The 18,131-nt window shown below is 41.9% G+C and overlaps 1 protein-coding gene across 12 annotated transcripts in view; it reads left to right on the top strand.

The window, feature by feature from the left end:
- arhgap23 (Rho GTPase activating protein 23) overlaps positions 1–18,131 on the top strand; it is a 78,309-nt gene that overhangs the window by 45,310 nt on the left and 14,868 nt on the right. For 6 of the 12 annotated variants that reach the window (XM_015374806.1, XM_015374814.1, XM_015374812.1 and 3 more), the window contains exons 2-14: positions 2,421–2,624; positions 5,168–5,192; positions 6,017–6,109; positions 6,863–6,941; positions 7,452–7,506; positions 9,560–11,168; positions 14,526–14,681; positions 15,642–15,708; positions 15,798–15,846; positions 16,303–16,440; positions 16,526–16,834; positions 16,930–16,991; positions 17,217–17,335. In XM_015374806.1, the coding sequence (XP_015230292.1) occupies positions 2,421–2,624; positions 5,168–5,192; positions 6,017–6,109; positions 6,863–6,941; positions 7,452–7,506; positions 9,560–11,168; positions 14,526–14,681; positions 15,642–15,708; positions 15,798–15,846; positions 16,303–16,440; positions 16,526–16,834; positions 16,930–16,991; positions 17,217–17,335 (2,965 nt within the window). Of the gene's footprint in view, positions 1–2,420; positions 2,625–5,167; positions 5,193–6,016; positions 6,110–6,862; positions 6,942–7,451; positions 7,507–8,992; positions 9,229–9,559; positions 11,169–14,525; positions 14,682–15,641; positions 15,709–15,797; positions 15,847–16,302; positions 16,441–16,525; positions 16,835–16,929; positions 16,992–17,216; positions 17,336–18,131 lie in introns of those variants that run through there. The other 6 variants (XM_015374808.1, XM_015374807.1, XM_015374811.1 and 3 more) reach the window with 6 other exon arrangements.

Here is an 18,131-nt window from a genome sequence, read left to right as displayed (position 1 = left end):
GGACTGAGAAGACAAAAGGGGAACTTTGTGGAATGTGTGTTCCAATTTAAAGCATTTAGCAAAAGAGAATCTTGCCAACAATCAAACATAGTGATGGTGTGATAATCTGGAAGACTTGTCATATCTGATGCAACCTGCCAGAACCTGAATTCTGCTCTCTAGCAGAAAATCCTTAACGTTTTCTAACGTTCAAGCTCCACCACAGTTTGCGACAGAACAATTGTCCAAAAGTCATGAGCAAACTACCAGGTGTCACTTTACACGAGAGAAGGAGCCACATGCAGCTGTGGTGCTGCAGACTGCAGAGCCTTCACAACACTACTCAATATGTCTTAATTCTGCTCCATGAAGCAAATAAAATACTTTTCCACATAAAAACACATGGGTAATAATAGACCTTTGTCAACCGGGATGCTGTTTACTCACTGCAGATTTGTAGCTAGTTGGAATTAAAAGGAGAAAAATATCTCTGTTGTCCTTTTGATCTTATGACTTTTAGAGTTTCTAGCAGAAGATTTTAGGGCTATATGTTTGTAACTGTTTGTTTTGTTTGTTGTGAGTCATTACTATCTTTAATTTACTTGGATGAAAGAAAATAAGCTGTTTTCAGAGAGTTAATCTACATTTAACTGCCTGAATGTCTTTATAAGTGTAACACTGTACAGTAAGTATAGCAGGTGCTATAGAGGATTATAGGAGTGTTTCATTACTGCCAAAATCAGAGCCTTTTTGTATTTGGACGGCTTTACAAACCAAACTGTCATGATGTTTAGTTAGTAAAATAATGCAATTACCAACCAAAATGACACAGTGTGAAGTAGAAATTTTAATTATCTACAGACAGATCTTTTTAACTTCAGTGCTACAATCAGAATGGTTTAAATAACAGGAGAGTATGAAGCTTGCATGTTCTGCTTTTACATGGCACGTTCTCTCCAGTTGCAGCTGAATGGGCTTTTAGCGTGATGGTGTGCATGTGTGGGTATTTCTCTCTGTCATGGTTCTATGATGGACTGCCGACCTGAACAGGATGTAAGATCTATTGGCTCCATGAAGGACCTCATTAGTTCTGAAAGGGTATATATGCAGTCATCAGGCTTTCCGTTGTGGTCATTTAGACATATCTTTTGCTTTAAGGGTTGCAATCTTGCAATCATCTCAATTTCACCACAAAGATCGAATCCAGAGCCTTGTTGCTGTGATGTGATGCTTGTCTTCCCTTACCATTTATTGCCACAACATAACTGCTTCCCACAGCTTCTAAAACTATTTTCATCATTCGTAAAAGATGCTTTACAGTTAAAGGTAGTGGAGGATGTTCTTTTTCCAGGTGGATCGTCAAAATGATTGGTCCTACTAATTGTCACTCATTCTGGTGATATGTTTATATAAGGTTGTCCTACATGCTCGACCCCATTGCCACTTACCGGTGGTGAGTCTGACATTGTGGAAAAATTGCAAATCTTCTTTTTTAAAGTAAGCTTGTATGAGCAATGCCGACAGCCACTTTTAAACAGCGTGAAAGGAAAAAATGGGCTCGTGCATGGTCTCGCTCATGATCACTCGTTTAAAATAGGCGTTCCCTGTTGGGAGCGGGTGCATTTCTTTTAAATTGTAGAGTCTTTTCAAAAATGCGTGAAAATCCTCGCACTATACCTTTAAGCAATATTGACGTTTTAGGCTTTCTTAAATAATTAAAGTCAGAAAAAGTTTTCCATGCTGCAGGTTTAACCTTTGACCTCCTACATGCACATTCTTTCTCCCGTTTCTTAAAATTCCTTCTCTGTTTGGTCAGATGATTTTGTTTGACTGACAGATGTGGGTCGTCAGGGCAACACGAGGGTGAGAGTTCTCACATGTGGCTGTCAGCTGAGCTCACTGAGTGTGTTTGCTCAGCAGGAGGTATGAGATATTTGGGAAGTGGGTGGAAATCTTCCTTTACTGGCCACTCTGAGCGTGAAAACGCTCTGACCCTTTGCCCTCCATCCTCGGTCACAGCAGTCTTAAATGGAATCCCAGATTCCTGACTTGGTTCTTTCCAGCCTGGAGAGCTTCCTGATAGCAGACCCCCTGTTAAAGTATGTTTACGGACTATTGTTCTCAGGTTGGTTGGCATGCAGGATTGACCGGAACCTGAATTGCTTTCGTGATATCATGAGGAAGCTGCTAATGTAAAATCCAGCAGCTGAGGGTTAATGTCACAGAGTGCAGAGTCACCTTGTGCTTCCTAGAGAAACCAGACTATATGTAGCCTGTGGAAAATGGAAATGCTTTCCTGGTGCTAATAATGGAAACAAATATTTAGCAGAGGGTTTCTAGTGCACCTCCCTGTTTGATTATTACATCCATGCTCTTTCCTTTGTCGTATAGTTCCTGCTGTTTGTTTTAACTAATTTGTTTTGCTGTTTGTGTGTTTACAGGCTAAGGGGCGGAGGGATGGTCACTCCTCAACAGGTGACAACCCTCGGCCGCCGATGGCGACCCGGCCGGGAAGGGAGGGGGTTGGCATGGGCTGGAAGGGTCCCCGGACGCTGGTCCTCCATAAGAACTCCCAGGGTTTTGGTTTCACGTTGCGGCATTTTATCGTTTACCCCCCAGAGTCTGCTATGCACACCAACCTCACGGTGAGACCAGTGGATTTTCCTGATCCTCACATAATCTCATTTTATCATTGTAATAAATCAGATCCGATCCAGTTTGAGTTTGGAGATGAAGACAGAGCTAAGGCTTAAGAAAGCTGAGTCAAATAAAATTAAGATGGAAACGGAAAAAAAATAGAGAAAGAAGCTCAACCAATTTTAAAAGGAAAAAAAAATATATAAAAAATCAAGTGGCTTAGAGTTCCACCTTTTTTAAAGTATAAGATGTTTCTCCAGATGGCAGTCCTGTTTGTGTCTGTGATTTTTTTTTCTTTTTTGTGTGTGTGAGCAAAGTGGTCATTTGGCTCTTTGAGGTGAGGGCACAAACATCTCCAGATGTGAAATTGAGGGATGTGTTGACCGGGGTGGGGTGAGCCAGCTGAAACAAGACTTCCATTATTTTTCCACCAGCTGCAGAAAACAGGAGCCCAGTCTGAGTGAGTTCTGTTGTTGCAGCCTGGTACCACTTGCTGATTGTCAGGCCGTGCCAGGTCGGCCCAAGACAATGGGCCCACTGCTGGCCTTTGGCCCCAGTTCTGTTCCTCTGTCCACTAGCGATGAGTACACAAAGGTCACACGCTGTTTTTGGACAATCAGGCTCACAGACATCCCTTATTCTTATCTGGAAAGATCTTTTGGGCCGTTTCCCAAATAACCCACATAAAGTGCAATTAGGCTTAGGAGAAATGTCACTTCCCTCGGTTTTGGCTTTAATGTCTCACTGATCCTTCTCAACTCTATACAAGTTAATTTTATGCAGTTTAGTCAGAGAGCAAGACACATAAAAATATCAATGATAAACATTCAGAGGATCATTACAGAGTTTAGATAAAAACACTACTTCCTATTTATGTGATTGAATCTATCTAAATATAGTTATTCTGATATCTTAACTCTCCCTTTAACCAATAAAAATGAGTCTATAATCGCAGAATCCTCCTAATCCACTGCATGGCACAATACACTTTACATTCACTTTCATTTTCTGAAATTATCCAACCAATTGAGATAGAAGCTGATTGTTTTTATGTGATATTGGTCAATTCAGGGCTTAAAATACATTAAACTAAGTGTTCTGTTCTTCACATTTCAACATAGCCAGAATTATTGCCTTGGCACTCAATCACCTTAGGAACAAACTGCCCACCTATTGATTTTATTTGGCATTGACTTTAAAATGAATGAACCCCTAACCCTAAATCTAGGATATATTATTTTAAACCCAACATCCCATGCCAGAGTAATACACCTCCAAGCATGCAATAAGTTACTTATTACCTGAAAAAGTTTTGATGGGAAAACTACTCATCCATCGGTCCATTATCTTCTGTTTTTTAAAGAAAAGTTTGAAAGGTTTTTGTCCAGAACTAAAATTAAGATCTCTCACTTCATCCAAGTTACTGTCTAGAGGGACATTCCCAGAGAACTCTTAAAGGAAGTATTTGTATCATGTAATTCTTAACCGTTCCAGCTAACTCCTGCTCATGGTGTACTTAGACATTAACCGGACCTGTTGCCCGTTTTCTGACCCATTTAGAGCATTAAGATTGGGGCTATATCAACATATCTGCTTTTCAAGAACTTGCAGAGAAGAGGTGTTAAAAAAACTAAAATGGAAAGACCTCCCCTTTGTCTTTTAATGAGTAGCCTTTTTGTAAAACCTGCAATAAAACTCTTATTAAATAGTAACAGTTCCTCAATGTTTACTCTCAGATTACAAGTATTAGGTTTCTGCAGATTTCAGCCCACAAGCAGCTCTTTAATTGTACTGTATGCACTCCAAACCACCTCTCTCTGTCTCCATCTTGGTTTCGGATGAGGTCAAACTGGGACTGGTCCATCGGTGCACGTCCCCGGCTCCAAGTTCTATTCTGGGCTTGCAGGCCATCCTTTCTCTGTCTCTAAACCCCCCTGCATTGTCTCCCGAGCCTGGAATGAGCCCACTCAGCGCAGCCTAAAGCCAGGCAGCAGTCAGCCCACCGTGTTTCGAACCCTAAACTGCTCACTCAGCTCAGTAAAGGCTGTGTGTGTGTGTGTAAGTGTGTGTTGGTGATCTGACTAGCAGTAGCTATCAGATCTCTCCTGTGTGTGTGTGTGTTTGCTGCATTGCATGATGTCATGTTTACCTGCAGAGTGTTAGACCTGAAAGTCGGTTTCTGTGCCTGAGCTATGATCCGATTTTAACAGCTTGTAAAAACAAACAGGTTTTTCTCAGGAGGTTTTCTTTCAGTCGTCAGGAAACGTGTGTTAATTAATGCCACTGCTTCAGATATGATGCTCATCTCAGTTTAGGTATCAGCCTGGTAAGACAAAATGTGGAAGGAGTTAGGAAATGTTTCAGCTGCATAGGGGCTGACAGCTTTTCCTGCATGACGTAAACCCTGAATCAGCACTTGGTAAAATTCCTACTCATGATGCCAGCAGTGCACTACTAGACAGGATCTTACTAATGTCCTGCAACATTAATATGTGTTCCTGCCAGTTTTCTTTCTCAACATTTACTTTCTGTCTCTTTCCGTTGTCTGCAGGATGAGGAGAACGGAAATGAGAAGGGTAAGTTGTTTGCCTGACATTATTTGAACCCAATACAATCAGATAGAGATGAGGTAACAAGGTGGGACTCATTCACCCTCCTTCCAGACCTCGGTCTGCAGTTTCCCTGCGCCACCTGCAGGATTGTTTAAATTACTGCAATTTCAACTAATGACAATAGACACCAAACTACAGGTGTTTTTTTTATTTCCCCTTTAATCATTCCACATTTTTTTTAATTCATTAAATTATGATTAATGATTATTATGATTGTTATTTTCAATGTTAAATCATGACTGCATCTATTTATTTCAAAATGTATGAGTAAATATTATTTTTAGTTGTCCACATATCTATCAGCTCATTTTATTTTATTGATACTTTTGTTTATACATAGTTAAGTTCTGAAAATCATTTATTTATTTAAAAAAATTACCATTTCATGGTGAAGCTAGATAGGAAACACTTAGGCATTACGAAAAACGTATATATTTATTTTCATATGTGCCCCATTCTAGCCCATTATGAATAACTCTCAAATGACATCCTCTGAAATGAAAACCAATCTGTTTGTCTATAATGTTGTGCATAAGATAAGCTGACCTGTGTTGGATTTAACCTGTGTTATATTTGCATAGATAGACAGAACAGATACTTCATAAGAACACAGGAACTTTCATGAGGGATTTCAGCTTTGACCTGCCCACTTGTTTCTGTGAACTTTAATTTTTTTTCTGCAAATCTAATTCTTTAAAACCAGAAAAATCTACTGGAAATGTATGTATGTGTTTTATGTTATTTTTAAGAAGCACAGCCCCTGAACTTTCATCTCCTTGTTTATGCAGGGTATCAGAAAGAACGGCTGGAGCCGATGGACACCATATTTGTTAAGAATGTGAGAGAAAAAGGTCCGGCCCACAAGGCGGGTTTATGCACAGGTAAGATGAGCCGGCAGTGAATGAGCATCCTGGTTGGAGCTGGACATTTGTTGACATGTGTACAGTTTATGTGTTTTGTTTTATGTGATGTTGCTTCAGCAATGTGAAGGGTTTAAGGAGGGATGCTTTTCACAACATAAACCCCCCCACAGATTTATTTAACTCATGTCAAAGTGGCAAAGCTGTTAATGCTTTCTTGTGGCCCCATCTGTGCAGCTCAAGTGAATAAACTAAAGAAAACAGACAGAATCAACCAAATCCAAAAAGTCATGTCCTGCTTACTCAAACGTATGCAAACAAACACAATAAAAACCCTATATGTGTTTCATTTTGCACAAAATTTCAGCTGCTTCCACAGTTTAACACACAGGTTTTTCCAGGGTGACCTGATTTCCATTTTCTGCTTAATAGAGTGGAGATTAGTTTTTCTATGACAATAAGAAACAGGCATATATTGAGGTCAGGTGTGTATTTGTACCTCTGTCCTCAGAGGCTAAATAAAGATCGCAAGCTTAATGTTATGCCTTCATGATGCTGTTTTGTTGAAGTTAAACACAGAAAATACAACTTTTTTTTGACCCTCACATTTCCTGTTTTGATCTGTGCTTTGGCCTCACAGGGAAATTAGTTCCTGCACAGCGTTGCCTGTTTTTCCTGTATTTCCCACTTGCGCTGAAGTTTTAGAGATCTCAGCTGGGACCTCTTTGTTAAACCTGTTGGTTATGATGCGGCGGCGTGTCTTTTTCTCCGCAGGGGATCGGTTGGTGAAGGTGAACGGGGAGAGCGTTCTTGGAAAGACATACTCGCAAGTTATTGCCCTCATTCAGAACAGGTAAGACCATCTAAAATCAGAGAGATTCCTCACTTTGTTTCCTTTGTGCCATTTTGATGCAGGTAAGCATGGTGCTTTTATAACGATGGGTTCTAATAAGCTAATGCACGATTTAACCCAAGAAATCATTGTATCGTGTCTGAAGAAACTGAATGAATCTGAAGCATATTACAGTTTTATACCTGCATATTATTAGTTTGTGTAATGCAGTGCAATAAAGTGAGCTTTAGATCAACAAGTGCTGTTGGACTTAATCAATCAATCAAATGATTAAAAAAAGCAAAATATTGCATGTTTTACACTTTAAGTCCAAACAGTAGGACAAATCCAGAATGTAGCCATGCACTGCAGCTAAGGTGCAGTTAAACTTACTATATATTATCCTCATTTAACATAAAATGAAGCAAACTTGATGCATATGGCTGTGAATTCTTCCTTTTTTTTATTTTATAACTGTTGTGCTCTCATGTTTCTCTCCTCCATCTGTTTCCCTCTTTATGTGTCTCACAGTGAGAGTGTGTTGGAGCTCTCTATTATGCCAAAAGATGAAGATGTGCTTCAGCTAGTAAGTATAATTTTGCAGCATCCGTTTGATTCATTTGCAAAGTCTAAGTTACTTTAAGTCAATTTTTTCTTTGAAAGACAACTAGTATTAAGAAACTATTTTTTTTTAACCATCATCAACCAGAACAATTACTTTATTTAGAGAGCAACTCAAATATTATTCATAAATAATTGCTTGTTTCTCTGAGGCATAAATAAGACATAACAGAGAGGAACATTTCTTTTAGCTACTTTGCAAAACTGTGAACATTAAAACATGTCCTTCAAGTGAGGCAGATGGTGCTAATCTTCTAATATCCTCTAACGTCACGAAATGGTCACAAAACGCAGCCACTCACCTACAACTGCTCATGTTTTTTTTATCAGCGCAACAACAGAGACATTTAAAGTGATTTAGGTTGCAACAAATAAATCTCCACAGGGATCTATAGTGAGCAGAATGAGAGAGGAGTTTAAAAAAAAATATCTACCTTGATACTTTAGAGAATTGCAGCAAAAAGTACAATTATTGTGTCATCAAGTCCCAATTACAATCATTAAGTGTTATATGTATGGAAACTGGTTGTTGGGGATGCAAAAAACCCTGGTCTGTCCTACATCACAAACATGACATGAGGAACTTCTCTTATGTTAAGCTTACTGTTAGGTAAGGTGGAGGATGTGTGATGCTGGGGGCTTGTTTCTCTACCGGATGCTGAGGGAACGTTGGTAGAGCATATGGCATTTTGCACTTGTTTAAATATCAGGAAGTTTAAATCAGAACTAATGGCTATATCAGTCCCCATATATTATTCAGATATTACCAGGGCGGATGCATTAACACTCTGATGGCCAGATGAGTTTTTGTTTTGTTTTTCAAAGTGAGCAGAAGCTGTTAAAGTAAAATTAATTAAAAAAAAAAATTACACATTCATAACAACACAGAGAGGCTTTTCCATACATCCTGCTATAGGCCACTGCAGCACATTTTGGGATCTGTTGTGCTTATCTTCAAAAATGATTCATCGAATAGCTGAGGAATGTGGAGAGTGACTCACGAGGCTTAGCTGTTTTTCAATTACACTGTCCATTAAAATATGCTCACATCTCAACTGTCGAGCTTATGAACAAAACAGCTCCTACGCTTATTTCCACACGCCCATGAAATGCAGCAACACATTTTTGTCGCTCCGCGGGTTGCTCCGTTCTCGTTTGCATGATCCGACATGCATCTGCTGTTGCCCCTCCCACTAACCTGGAGCAACGTTTCAACACACCGATCTACATTTAAGCAATTCCTCCCAGAAACATATACACTTCCCAAATAAATAAATCCCAGACTGAGATCTTTATCTTAAAGAATATTTAGCCTGTCTCTTACATTATAAACCTACTCCTCCTCACACTCCTCCCCTCGCTGCTGTATCTCCTGCATTCCTTTCATGACATCACTGGAGCTGTGCCTCCTTCCGCACTCCCACAGGGTGGAGTAAGTCAGAGAACAGGAGGGTGGAGAGAGGGGAGCTTAGACGGATTTCTGAGAGGAGAAAACAAGCAGATCATCAGACAGGAAACTGTAAAAGAAAAGAAACGAAAAGGAGTTTATAAAGCAGGACTTTGTGAAATATGACGGAGACCTTGCATTAGCAGCCGGAGCGTCTTTTGAGGAGTCTCGGTGTGTGTTTTTTACCCTCTGGGGTTTTTGTTTTGAATTTAGGTGACATAAGGAGGCTTTCACTTTCAGGTCTGAACATTTGATTGTTAAGGTCGAAGAACATATAACTTGATTTTGTGTGTTAAGAACAGAAAAATGTTTTGTTTTTCAACTTGAATCACTAAGCAGTCACTGTTTAAGCGTAATGAAGATGACACTGTCTGAACAGGTAGCTGTAGCTTAACTTCTGCGTGATTCGCATGGGGATTGGATGCAGTTCTTTAATGGACGTATGTTTGTGTTGCAGGCTGGTGAAAGTAATCCACTCTCTTTAAGCATGCGTATCTTTGGTCAAACTTATTTAGATTTACAGCATTTTTCATTTGATAACAGATTTGTTTGTCTCTTTTTTCCTCTCAAGGCATACTCCCAAGATGCTTACTTGACTGGGAACGAACCCTTCGTCGGGGGAGCTGAGAACCTCCCACCGCCGCCTCCCCTCTGTTACCCACGCACCAGGACTGCCCCCCATCCTGGAGCCCCGCTTTGCTCCCCCATGGGCCAGAACCAGCTGGATAACTGGAGTTGCTGGCCAGGGTCTTCAAGCCCTTCATCACCCTTAGATAACAGATCTGGTGTGGCTAGCCCAGCCAGCTGGCAGGAGGGGCAGGCAGGTGAGCCAGGTGGAGTCGGTCACAGCAGTCCAGCGCATCGCACAGAGGAGATCCAGTACGGTATGACCAGTCAGCAGCCCCAGGGTCAGACAAGGAGGCGCTCCTACTCTTCGTCTTCGTCATCTGGAGGTCTTGTTTTCAGCCCCCTGAAAGTCCACTACTCCAACCATCAGAGTGCTGGGGCCGCCCAAGCACAGCCACGAAAGTCCAGCTCGGCCTGGACCAGTCCGCCTATGGCTCCTGTCCCCCACAGCCGCAATGAACGCTGCCAGCAGGCCCTCTCTGACTGGTACTACAACCAGCTACCTGAGCGCTCAGGACGCAGGATGCAAACCCGGCACCGCAGCTACTCTCAAGATCGGCTCAGCGAGCACAGGAGGCAGCAGCAGAGGGCAGGTGGCTGGCCACACAGCGCCTCACAGGACACGCTTTTTTTACTACAGCAGTCAGGACAAGGACCTCAGGGTGAGCCCTACTGGTCCGCTGGAGACTGGGAGGCGGGACGTGAAAGAGGCCGCACTGACTATACTCGAACACGCTCTGAAAATCTGCTGGCTCAGTACGATCGCCATGGCCGCTCAATGGAGATGTTGGACCGAGCATCAGCAGGACTGGTCTCGCCTCGGTCCGAGAGGCACCCATGGCCCCAACAGGCTTCGCAGCCACCCCACAGGACAGACGCCTACCCAAGACCAAGGTGCCACACCGTTGTTGCACAGACCTCTGCAGTGCCTCGCCTGTCGCATTCTAAACACCACCCCCAAACCCACAACCAGACCCAGTCTCAGCAGCCCGCCGCCCAGAGCAAGCGGCTTCCTGCTGGGCAGAGCATGGACGAGCAGCAGGTGGGCTACCGTAGCTACAGCCCGTCTTTTAACCGCAAAACAGGTCGCATCCTGGGGCAAGCTCATTCTTTCAGGGACCCGACTTACTCAGGCCCCCACTTGAACTGGAATCCAGTCCCTAAAAACGGCCCCGCAGAGGGATCGTCGGCACCTCTCATTGCCTCCTCCTCTGCTCTCCTCACCTCTGTCTCTCCAGAATCCAAGGACAGGGCGTACAGGCCTACAAACCATGAGAGGGAACGACGGGCAGTGGAGGGACAGGGTGAGATGGCGGTGCAAACCCAGGAGGTGGTGCTGAGGCAGAAACCCCCCACTGGGCGAAGGAACCCCAACAGACATCCCCACTATGGCATTACTATGGATGAGCTAGAACCTTCCCTGTTTTCTCCTGAACCCAAAGACACGAATGTTCACCCTGGTTCTGCAGAAGAGTTAACCCCTCGCAAAGCAAATGGAAACCTTGCCCCCCTTTCTTTAGAGGAAGACTCTTTGGCCTCCATCCCATTCATAGGTAAGCTCATAGCTGTCCTTTTGTTCTTGTTGGACGTGTAAGTCAACGTCTATCATTTTTATTTTCATTCTCACACTTTAGAAGCTGCCATTTTGTCTGTGTGTTTTCTGTGCGTATTTGTCGGTTATATATTAGATTCCCCCTGCTTTTCAAACTGAATCAACCTGGATATTCCTGATCTTGTGTAGTTGTAGCTGTAGCTGAGGCCATATGTTGCATTCATGTCCAAGCTTGTGTTTCCCCCAGCAAAGACTGAGAGTAAAGCCACCCTCCAGGCTTTAGGTTGGTTACTATCACTTTGCACGAACAGCAGCCATTAAGTCAAAGCGCAGGCAAATTCATTTGTGGTAGCTGAGGTGAGCCTTGCCTCTCTGTTCCTTATGCCAGAGCATAAGGTAAACAGGTGCTGTTTATTCTGAACAGGTTCAAATCAACTGACTTCGTGTAATGGTGATTGTTGGTATTTGTGCCGAGCTGCAATCTGCTTCAGAGACTCTATCTTCTTTAGGGAATCCATTAGGCATGTGACCACATTCTTGCCTCGCTGCTTCACCTGATTTAAATGAAACCGAGCAGCAAAAGCTGCGAGCTGGGACTCGCTCAGTAGCCGTAAACTGAAACTAGGCTAAGTTTCTCCCCAAAGACGAGACATTTTCTTTTCTTTCTTTGTTTCTTAGCTTCTTAATCTTGCTGTGATATACACAGATATCTGATGATGATCTGGGATTGCTTGGGATACCACTTTACGTACCCTTTCTTGTATGAAAGATAGTGAGCACAATGAAAGACTGTGCTTGAGGGCAAATATGCTTTGATTAAATGTGTCATACATGGTTTGTGACAGGGTTAAATTGCACAGAAGTCATTTATCTTGAATCTCTGCTGTATGTTTTTTCTCACTCGCTTTGTTGGGGAAAAGTACAGAGGCGCTTCCACTTATATCCTGCCTTCAATGCAGCCATTGTGCTGCTCTGGTATACGAGGGGACGGCTGTATAAGGGATGTAGACGCAACAGACCATGACTTTTTGCCATTTTCAAGTTCATTGACTTTATTTGAAAAAAAAAAAAAACTAAAATAAATGCATTTAATTCTTGTTTTCAAGTAGAAAAGCTTTGAACAAAAAATCCTCTTATCCTCTTATTAAAAGTAATTTTACGTAGGATAATCGTGATGGAAAATGGATGGATGGATAAAACGTTTAGTAAATTATTATTACACCCCCAAACCCTTATTTTTTTAATGAATTATCCATCAAATTCTGTTTTTGTTAGCCACTAACTACTTAGTTGGAAAAGGGCAACCTGTTATGTTGCTCCATGCTAAGTCAGGAGGATTTTTTTAGGGGACAAATCTTAAAATCTTATTACAAGAAAACAGCAGCAATTAGTGAGCTCATTAGTGCACTAGTCTCCAAAACAACCATTAGATGCTGTCTATGTGCTTACCATGTTAAATAGACAGAACAAGAAAAAAAAGTTCTGACCTAAAATCACAACTTTTATGCGCAGTTGTTTCATCTCTATTGGAATTTTAACTGGAACTAAAATCTACTCATAGTCACTGTTAAGTATAGTGGAGGATCTGGGATGCTGTGGGACTTTTCTTCTTCTGTTGGTCCTCAGAAGCTTTATGCAACAGATATTTTACATAACTGAAATAATAAATCACATTTAGAATGAAAAAAGTTACAAGTTTCTATTAATAAAATATGTATTTCTATTAAAAACATATTTATGTAGTCTTTCAAGATACTTTGATTCTGCAGTCTCTAACCTAGTAAGGGAAATCTGATTTGCCAACCAAAATCCCCTGATTCAAGCCTTTATTTTTGTGACTACTTTAGTGTTTTGATAATAAATTAAACTCGGGTCTCTCTTTTAAGGTAAAATTTGCCAAAGAAATGCCCAATTTCAAGATATGAGCCAAAACATCATATCAAAATACATAAACTAAACTTTATCTTCAGCGTTCTGGTTTTTATAAACAGTTTTAGAGGGTTACTAAACAAATTTTAAATTTTTTGTAGTTATCTTGTTTTTTTAAAATGTGCATTTTCCCATCTCACTTTTCCTTTCACTCCTGATCCGTGTTTTTTCCACCCCACACATGCTGTGGGATTTACCCTGGAGATGGAACATACTGTGGGACAGTATTCTGCTTCCCTCTGCTGGGTCGTCCCTGTCTTTCTGTGGTCGGCCTTCTAATGACCGGCTTTGTTAAACCCACAGACTGACTATTTCTGGATCGTGCCATAAACATTCAGATTCCTCATCTCCCAAATGTTTTCCATCTCTTGCTACACTCTTACTATACCCAGGAAGGAATGCCTTATGGACAAAGCAACAATGAGCAAAGGAAGTAATTATAATTAATTTAGTTCTTCAAGTTGTGAAATAAAATAGCTGGAATGCGATGGAGAGGAAACCAAGTGAGAAGCTTGTATAGCATGCCGGGCAATGGGAGCTGTCTCTCTGAGATAGTGCTGCCCTCTACTGTTCCCAGTTTGCATACCTTAAATCACTCAGATCTCAGGCTAGGATCTTATCTAATCTCTCTGTGAGGAAGTGTAAGGAAGCTATGTGTGTGTGTGTGTTTGTGTCATGGTTTCATATCCCTCTGGGTGAGCACTCAGAATTTTAAACATTTGAAGCCTTTTCATTGATTTAGGTTTTGTTGAGCAAACAATCTTCCTTCATAAGATAAAAAGGTTCATATTTATATTTATTCACCCTTAGTAACTCTTTCTTTTTTGACCTTTTACCTTTTTGCTTGTATGGACTAGCATCCCACAATGCTCTAGACTTTAATAAAGAACTGAAACCTGCAGCCATTAGGTCCCTGTCGCCTACCTGCCTTTTCTAGCTCCTGAGTAGCTCTTCCTATGGCAACGGACGGTACAGGTACTGTTCAGTCTCTTAAGTGTTCATGTGTTTTACTATGTCTGGGTGGAAGTTTCTTCTCTCTATATCGAGGTTAAAGGTATGATAAATGCCCTGGAGGGGCTGAGGCAGGTTTTAATTTGTAAAACTCCCTCTTAGGGTTTCTAAAAAGGTTCGGTTACTGAATATATAGCTTTGATGTACGGAGATCTAAAACGGTTTTGCTTTCACACATGTTCAAATTCCTGATTCACCTGAAAGAAATTGAACCTGTGGGACGATTTTCCTGTTCAGTGTCTGACTTCTGGGCTTGTTGTGATCCTTATGAATCCTTCCCTTTCCTTACCTTCCCCTCTCTAACCCTGTATTTTCCCTCCCTTCCTCTCTGACTACCTTCTCTAACACCTAATTCTGTCCGTTTATCCATCTCTGACCTCTCTTTCAAACCTTCATCTTCCCCTCCTCACTCCAACAGACGAACCAACCAGCCCCGGCGCTGATTTGCGTGCCCGCCATGTGCCGGCCTCCTCCGTTGTGTCCAGCGGCATGAGTTCAGCGCCCCCGGTGGGCACCAGCCCCGCCTCCCCCACCTTCACCTTCCCCCTCACTAGGCTCTTCTCACACGACTGCAGTGAGTGGCCCGCTCCTCGCCAGCCCCCTTATCGCTCTAGTCTTCCCAAAAGCATGCAGCAGGAAATTGGATTTGTAGTTATGGCTTTTGATTTCCGAGATGGATTCTCAAAGCATGCTTGAGACGTTGAAATGTTCTGTTCCAAAATACGATTTTTAGTCTCTTACTTCTTTTTTTTGTTTGTTTTACTGCTTTAACTTCTCTTTTCAAGCATTTTACCTACCATGTACTGTTTTATTTAAGAAGAAATAGCAACAGTTAGGAAATTAATTGCATCTGTTCTTAGTAAGATGTAAGTAACTATTTTTAGCAGTGTATTAACTATTTATTATTGTTTGTCTGTTCATTTGTCTATTATTGATCAGTTTATAGTAAAAATTATGTATTATTTAGTCAAGCAAGCTGATTTATGATAGAAATTGTTTAGAATATAATGTTCAGGGCTTAGTAAGAGGTGAAAAGTCCTTGTCAAGATGAAGTTTATAGCAGTTCTAGACAATATTTGCATGTGGATTTTGTGTTTTCATGGGGATATTTCAGCTCTGCATGCATCCATACAGTTGGATGTGTTTGATCTAGACCAAACCAAAGGTGTATGGTGCTGTTCCTTAGCCGAGTTTCAGTGATGCATGCTGTTTTGTGATGACAGAGGAAACACGTGCATGCTAGTGGTGCAGAGAAAGTCCAGGGAAACCTAAATCTAACCCCCTGTTTGAGTTCACATCCCCACCTTCAGTCGCCTCCACGTCACTCCCGGTTTAAACCCTCCACCTCCTCCCTCACTGACCCCATCTCCTAAACCAACACCTTTTTTTTAGTTGATTGGCATTGCATCAACGTGCGGTCTCTCTTTCACTCTATCTTTTTATTTCTCCTTTGTTCATCTCCATATTTCCACTGATTCACTCTTGCACAAAGCAGGCAGTACTAAGTGCAGTTGCCATTCCTCCTATCTTCTAGGCATCACCACGGAGCGCTCCAAGTCATGCGATGAAGGACTTAACACATTCAGGGAGGAACGGACCTCGTAAGTACAGGGAGGTGGGAAGAAAAAAGACCATATAAAACAAATGAAGATTGCCTTTTTTTTACATTATGTGTCGTTTGTTTTTATTGGCTTTACAGAAGGCTGCCCAAAAGAGTGAAGAGTTTCTTTGGGGACGGGGTGAGTTCTGCTAAATTAAATGTGTTATTTTGTTATTTTTAGATATTTGTGATTTCTTCTTACTCTTTGATTAAGAAAATTACCTTTTACTTTACCTTTCATGTTAAACTTCACCTTTTTCAGCTGTAGACAAACCCAGGAGCTGCTGTTAGTCAACCAAATGCTGCAGGAAAAGGAATTCTTATAAAGTCTTCAACATGTGGATTTTAGATAAACTTTTCTGGGCCTTTAAAGAGCGACAAATATGTAGTATTTAATTTATCTTTTAAGATTATATTCAGAAAGATTAGAGAGACAAAGAAGATTAGAGATAAAGTGCAGCATAATCAACGACTGCTATTCAGGACAATTTAATAGATCAGAAATGCTCAACAATGTTACAGTGTTATGGTGTTTTTATTATAATTAGTTTTCCCTCTTTTAGCCAAAAATCTTGAACTCGTTGTTATGTTTCAGTCTCTGGACGTCATCGGCACGGCCGAGGAGGTGCGCTCCAAGCGTCACTCCACCTCCGAGCTGGGAAACATCACTTACAGTGACATACGGCGAGAAGGATGGCTGCAGTTCAAACAAATCCTTACAGAGAAGGGAAAGGTGGGCATTAGAGTGGGATCTTTTTTTTAATGGAGGGGCTTTGCTGAATTAACCCATAATATATTGTATTCTCTTTGAATTACAGAAAGTCGGCAGCGGGATACGGCCGTGGAAAAGGGTCTATTCGGTCCTCCGCTCCCATTTGCTGTTCCTCTACAAAGACAAGAGGGAGGCGGTGCTCCAGGGGACCTCGTTCGGAGGCGCGGCCGAGGACGAGCAGCCGATCAACATCCGGGGCTGCCTGGTGGACATCGCATACAGCGAGACCAAACGCAAACACGCCCTGCGGCTGACCACCCAGGACTTCTGCGAGTACCTTCTGCAGGCGGAGGACCGGGAGGACATGCTGGACTGGATAAAGGTCATCAGGGAGAGCAACAAGACGGACAGCGAGGTCAGAGAAACTGCTACCTGTGGGATTTCCTCATCTGTATGGGTTTTTTTTTTTTTATCTGACATCCACAAGGCTGTTTTTTCTGTTTTCTCTAGGAGCTTGGATTCTCCAGGCAGGCTCTGATCAGTAAGAAGCTCAACGACTACAGAAAACAAAGGTGAATCATCTGAGAACAGGTTCTGCTCTGGAGGCAAAGTCGACCTCTTTAGTTTGGTCCAATTTAACTGATTTTTAGGACTATTGTAATAAGCTAGTTACACTGAACAGCCTGCTGTTTCACAGTTTGCAAAGAAGAACACATCTCATTAGGTCTACCAGTTTGTTCATGATGGAAAAGATGTGCTTTCACTCAGTGCTGCTGTATCTCTGTTTCCCTCTGCAGTCCGACATCAAGTAAGCCAGATTCATCTCCCCGGATGCATCGCATGATGCCTCCGTTTCTGCTTAATAAGACAGAAAACACAGCCGGAGCGCCTCGCTCCCCAAAACCAGATGGCAAAGGTCAGTGTGGCAGAAACAGAAAGGAGCCTTGCAACTAAAAACAAGAAAAGAGACTTCCCTCTTAAGTGGTCAGCTTTGCTCAGCTGTGGATTTCTTATCATTTTCAGACAGATGTAGACGTAGTTTTACTCCTGTCCTTATTTGCCTTACGTTAAAGTTAAATGGCTATTAAAGACTAAATAGATCTGAGGAACAAAATGAATGAGAAATATGAGTCTTCTTACCCAGTTGAAGAATCACACAGGGAATATGAGATATTTGAAAAGAACCAGACAGAAATGAAAAGAATCCTTCTCTAAATAGAAAATATGACGAGGGGGAAAGGTTTAAGAGGATTAACATCTTTCAGATAATTCAATATAGATCATAATGTCATAAAACGGGACAGATGGAGCCAGTATTGAAGGTGAGACAGCCAGTAGGAAAGTTAAAAAGGTTAATTTAAACAAAAACAGACAGAACAGACACAGGCGCATCCCATCTATGATTCTGGTTCTAAGGTTCAGTTAACCAAAGAACGGACAGATCCGGGTTCCAGGAATCCATCAGAGCGTGAAGGCAAGTTCAGGTTACCGTGCCTCAAGCATCCAGCTACGACAGAAACGCACCATGGAGGACAGGTTCAGGGTCCCGTGCCTCAAGCATCCAGCTACGACAGAAACGCACCATGGAGGACAGGTTCAGGGTCCCGAGCCTCAAGCATCCAGCTACGACAGAAAAGCACCATGGAGGACATGTTCAGGGTCCCGAGCCTCAAGCATCCAGCTACGACAGAAAAGCACCATGGAGGACAGGT

This window comes from Cyprinodon variegatus, unplaced genomic scaffold (assembly GCF_000732505.1).
Source record: "Cyprinodon variegatus isolate N-32 unplaced genomic scaffold, C_variegatus-1.0 Scaffold109, whole genome shotgun sequence".
Lineage (NCBI taxonomy): Eukaryota > Metazoa > Chordata > Actinopteri > Cyprinodontiformes > Cyprinodontidae > Cyprinodon > Cyprinodon variegatus.
This window is presented reverse-complemented; position numbering and strand designations above follow the sequence as displayed.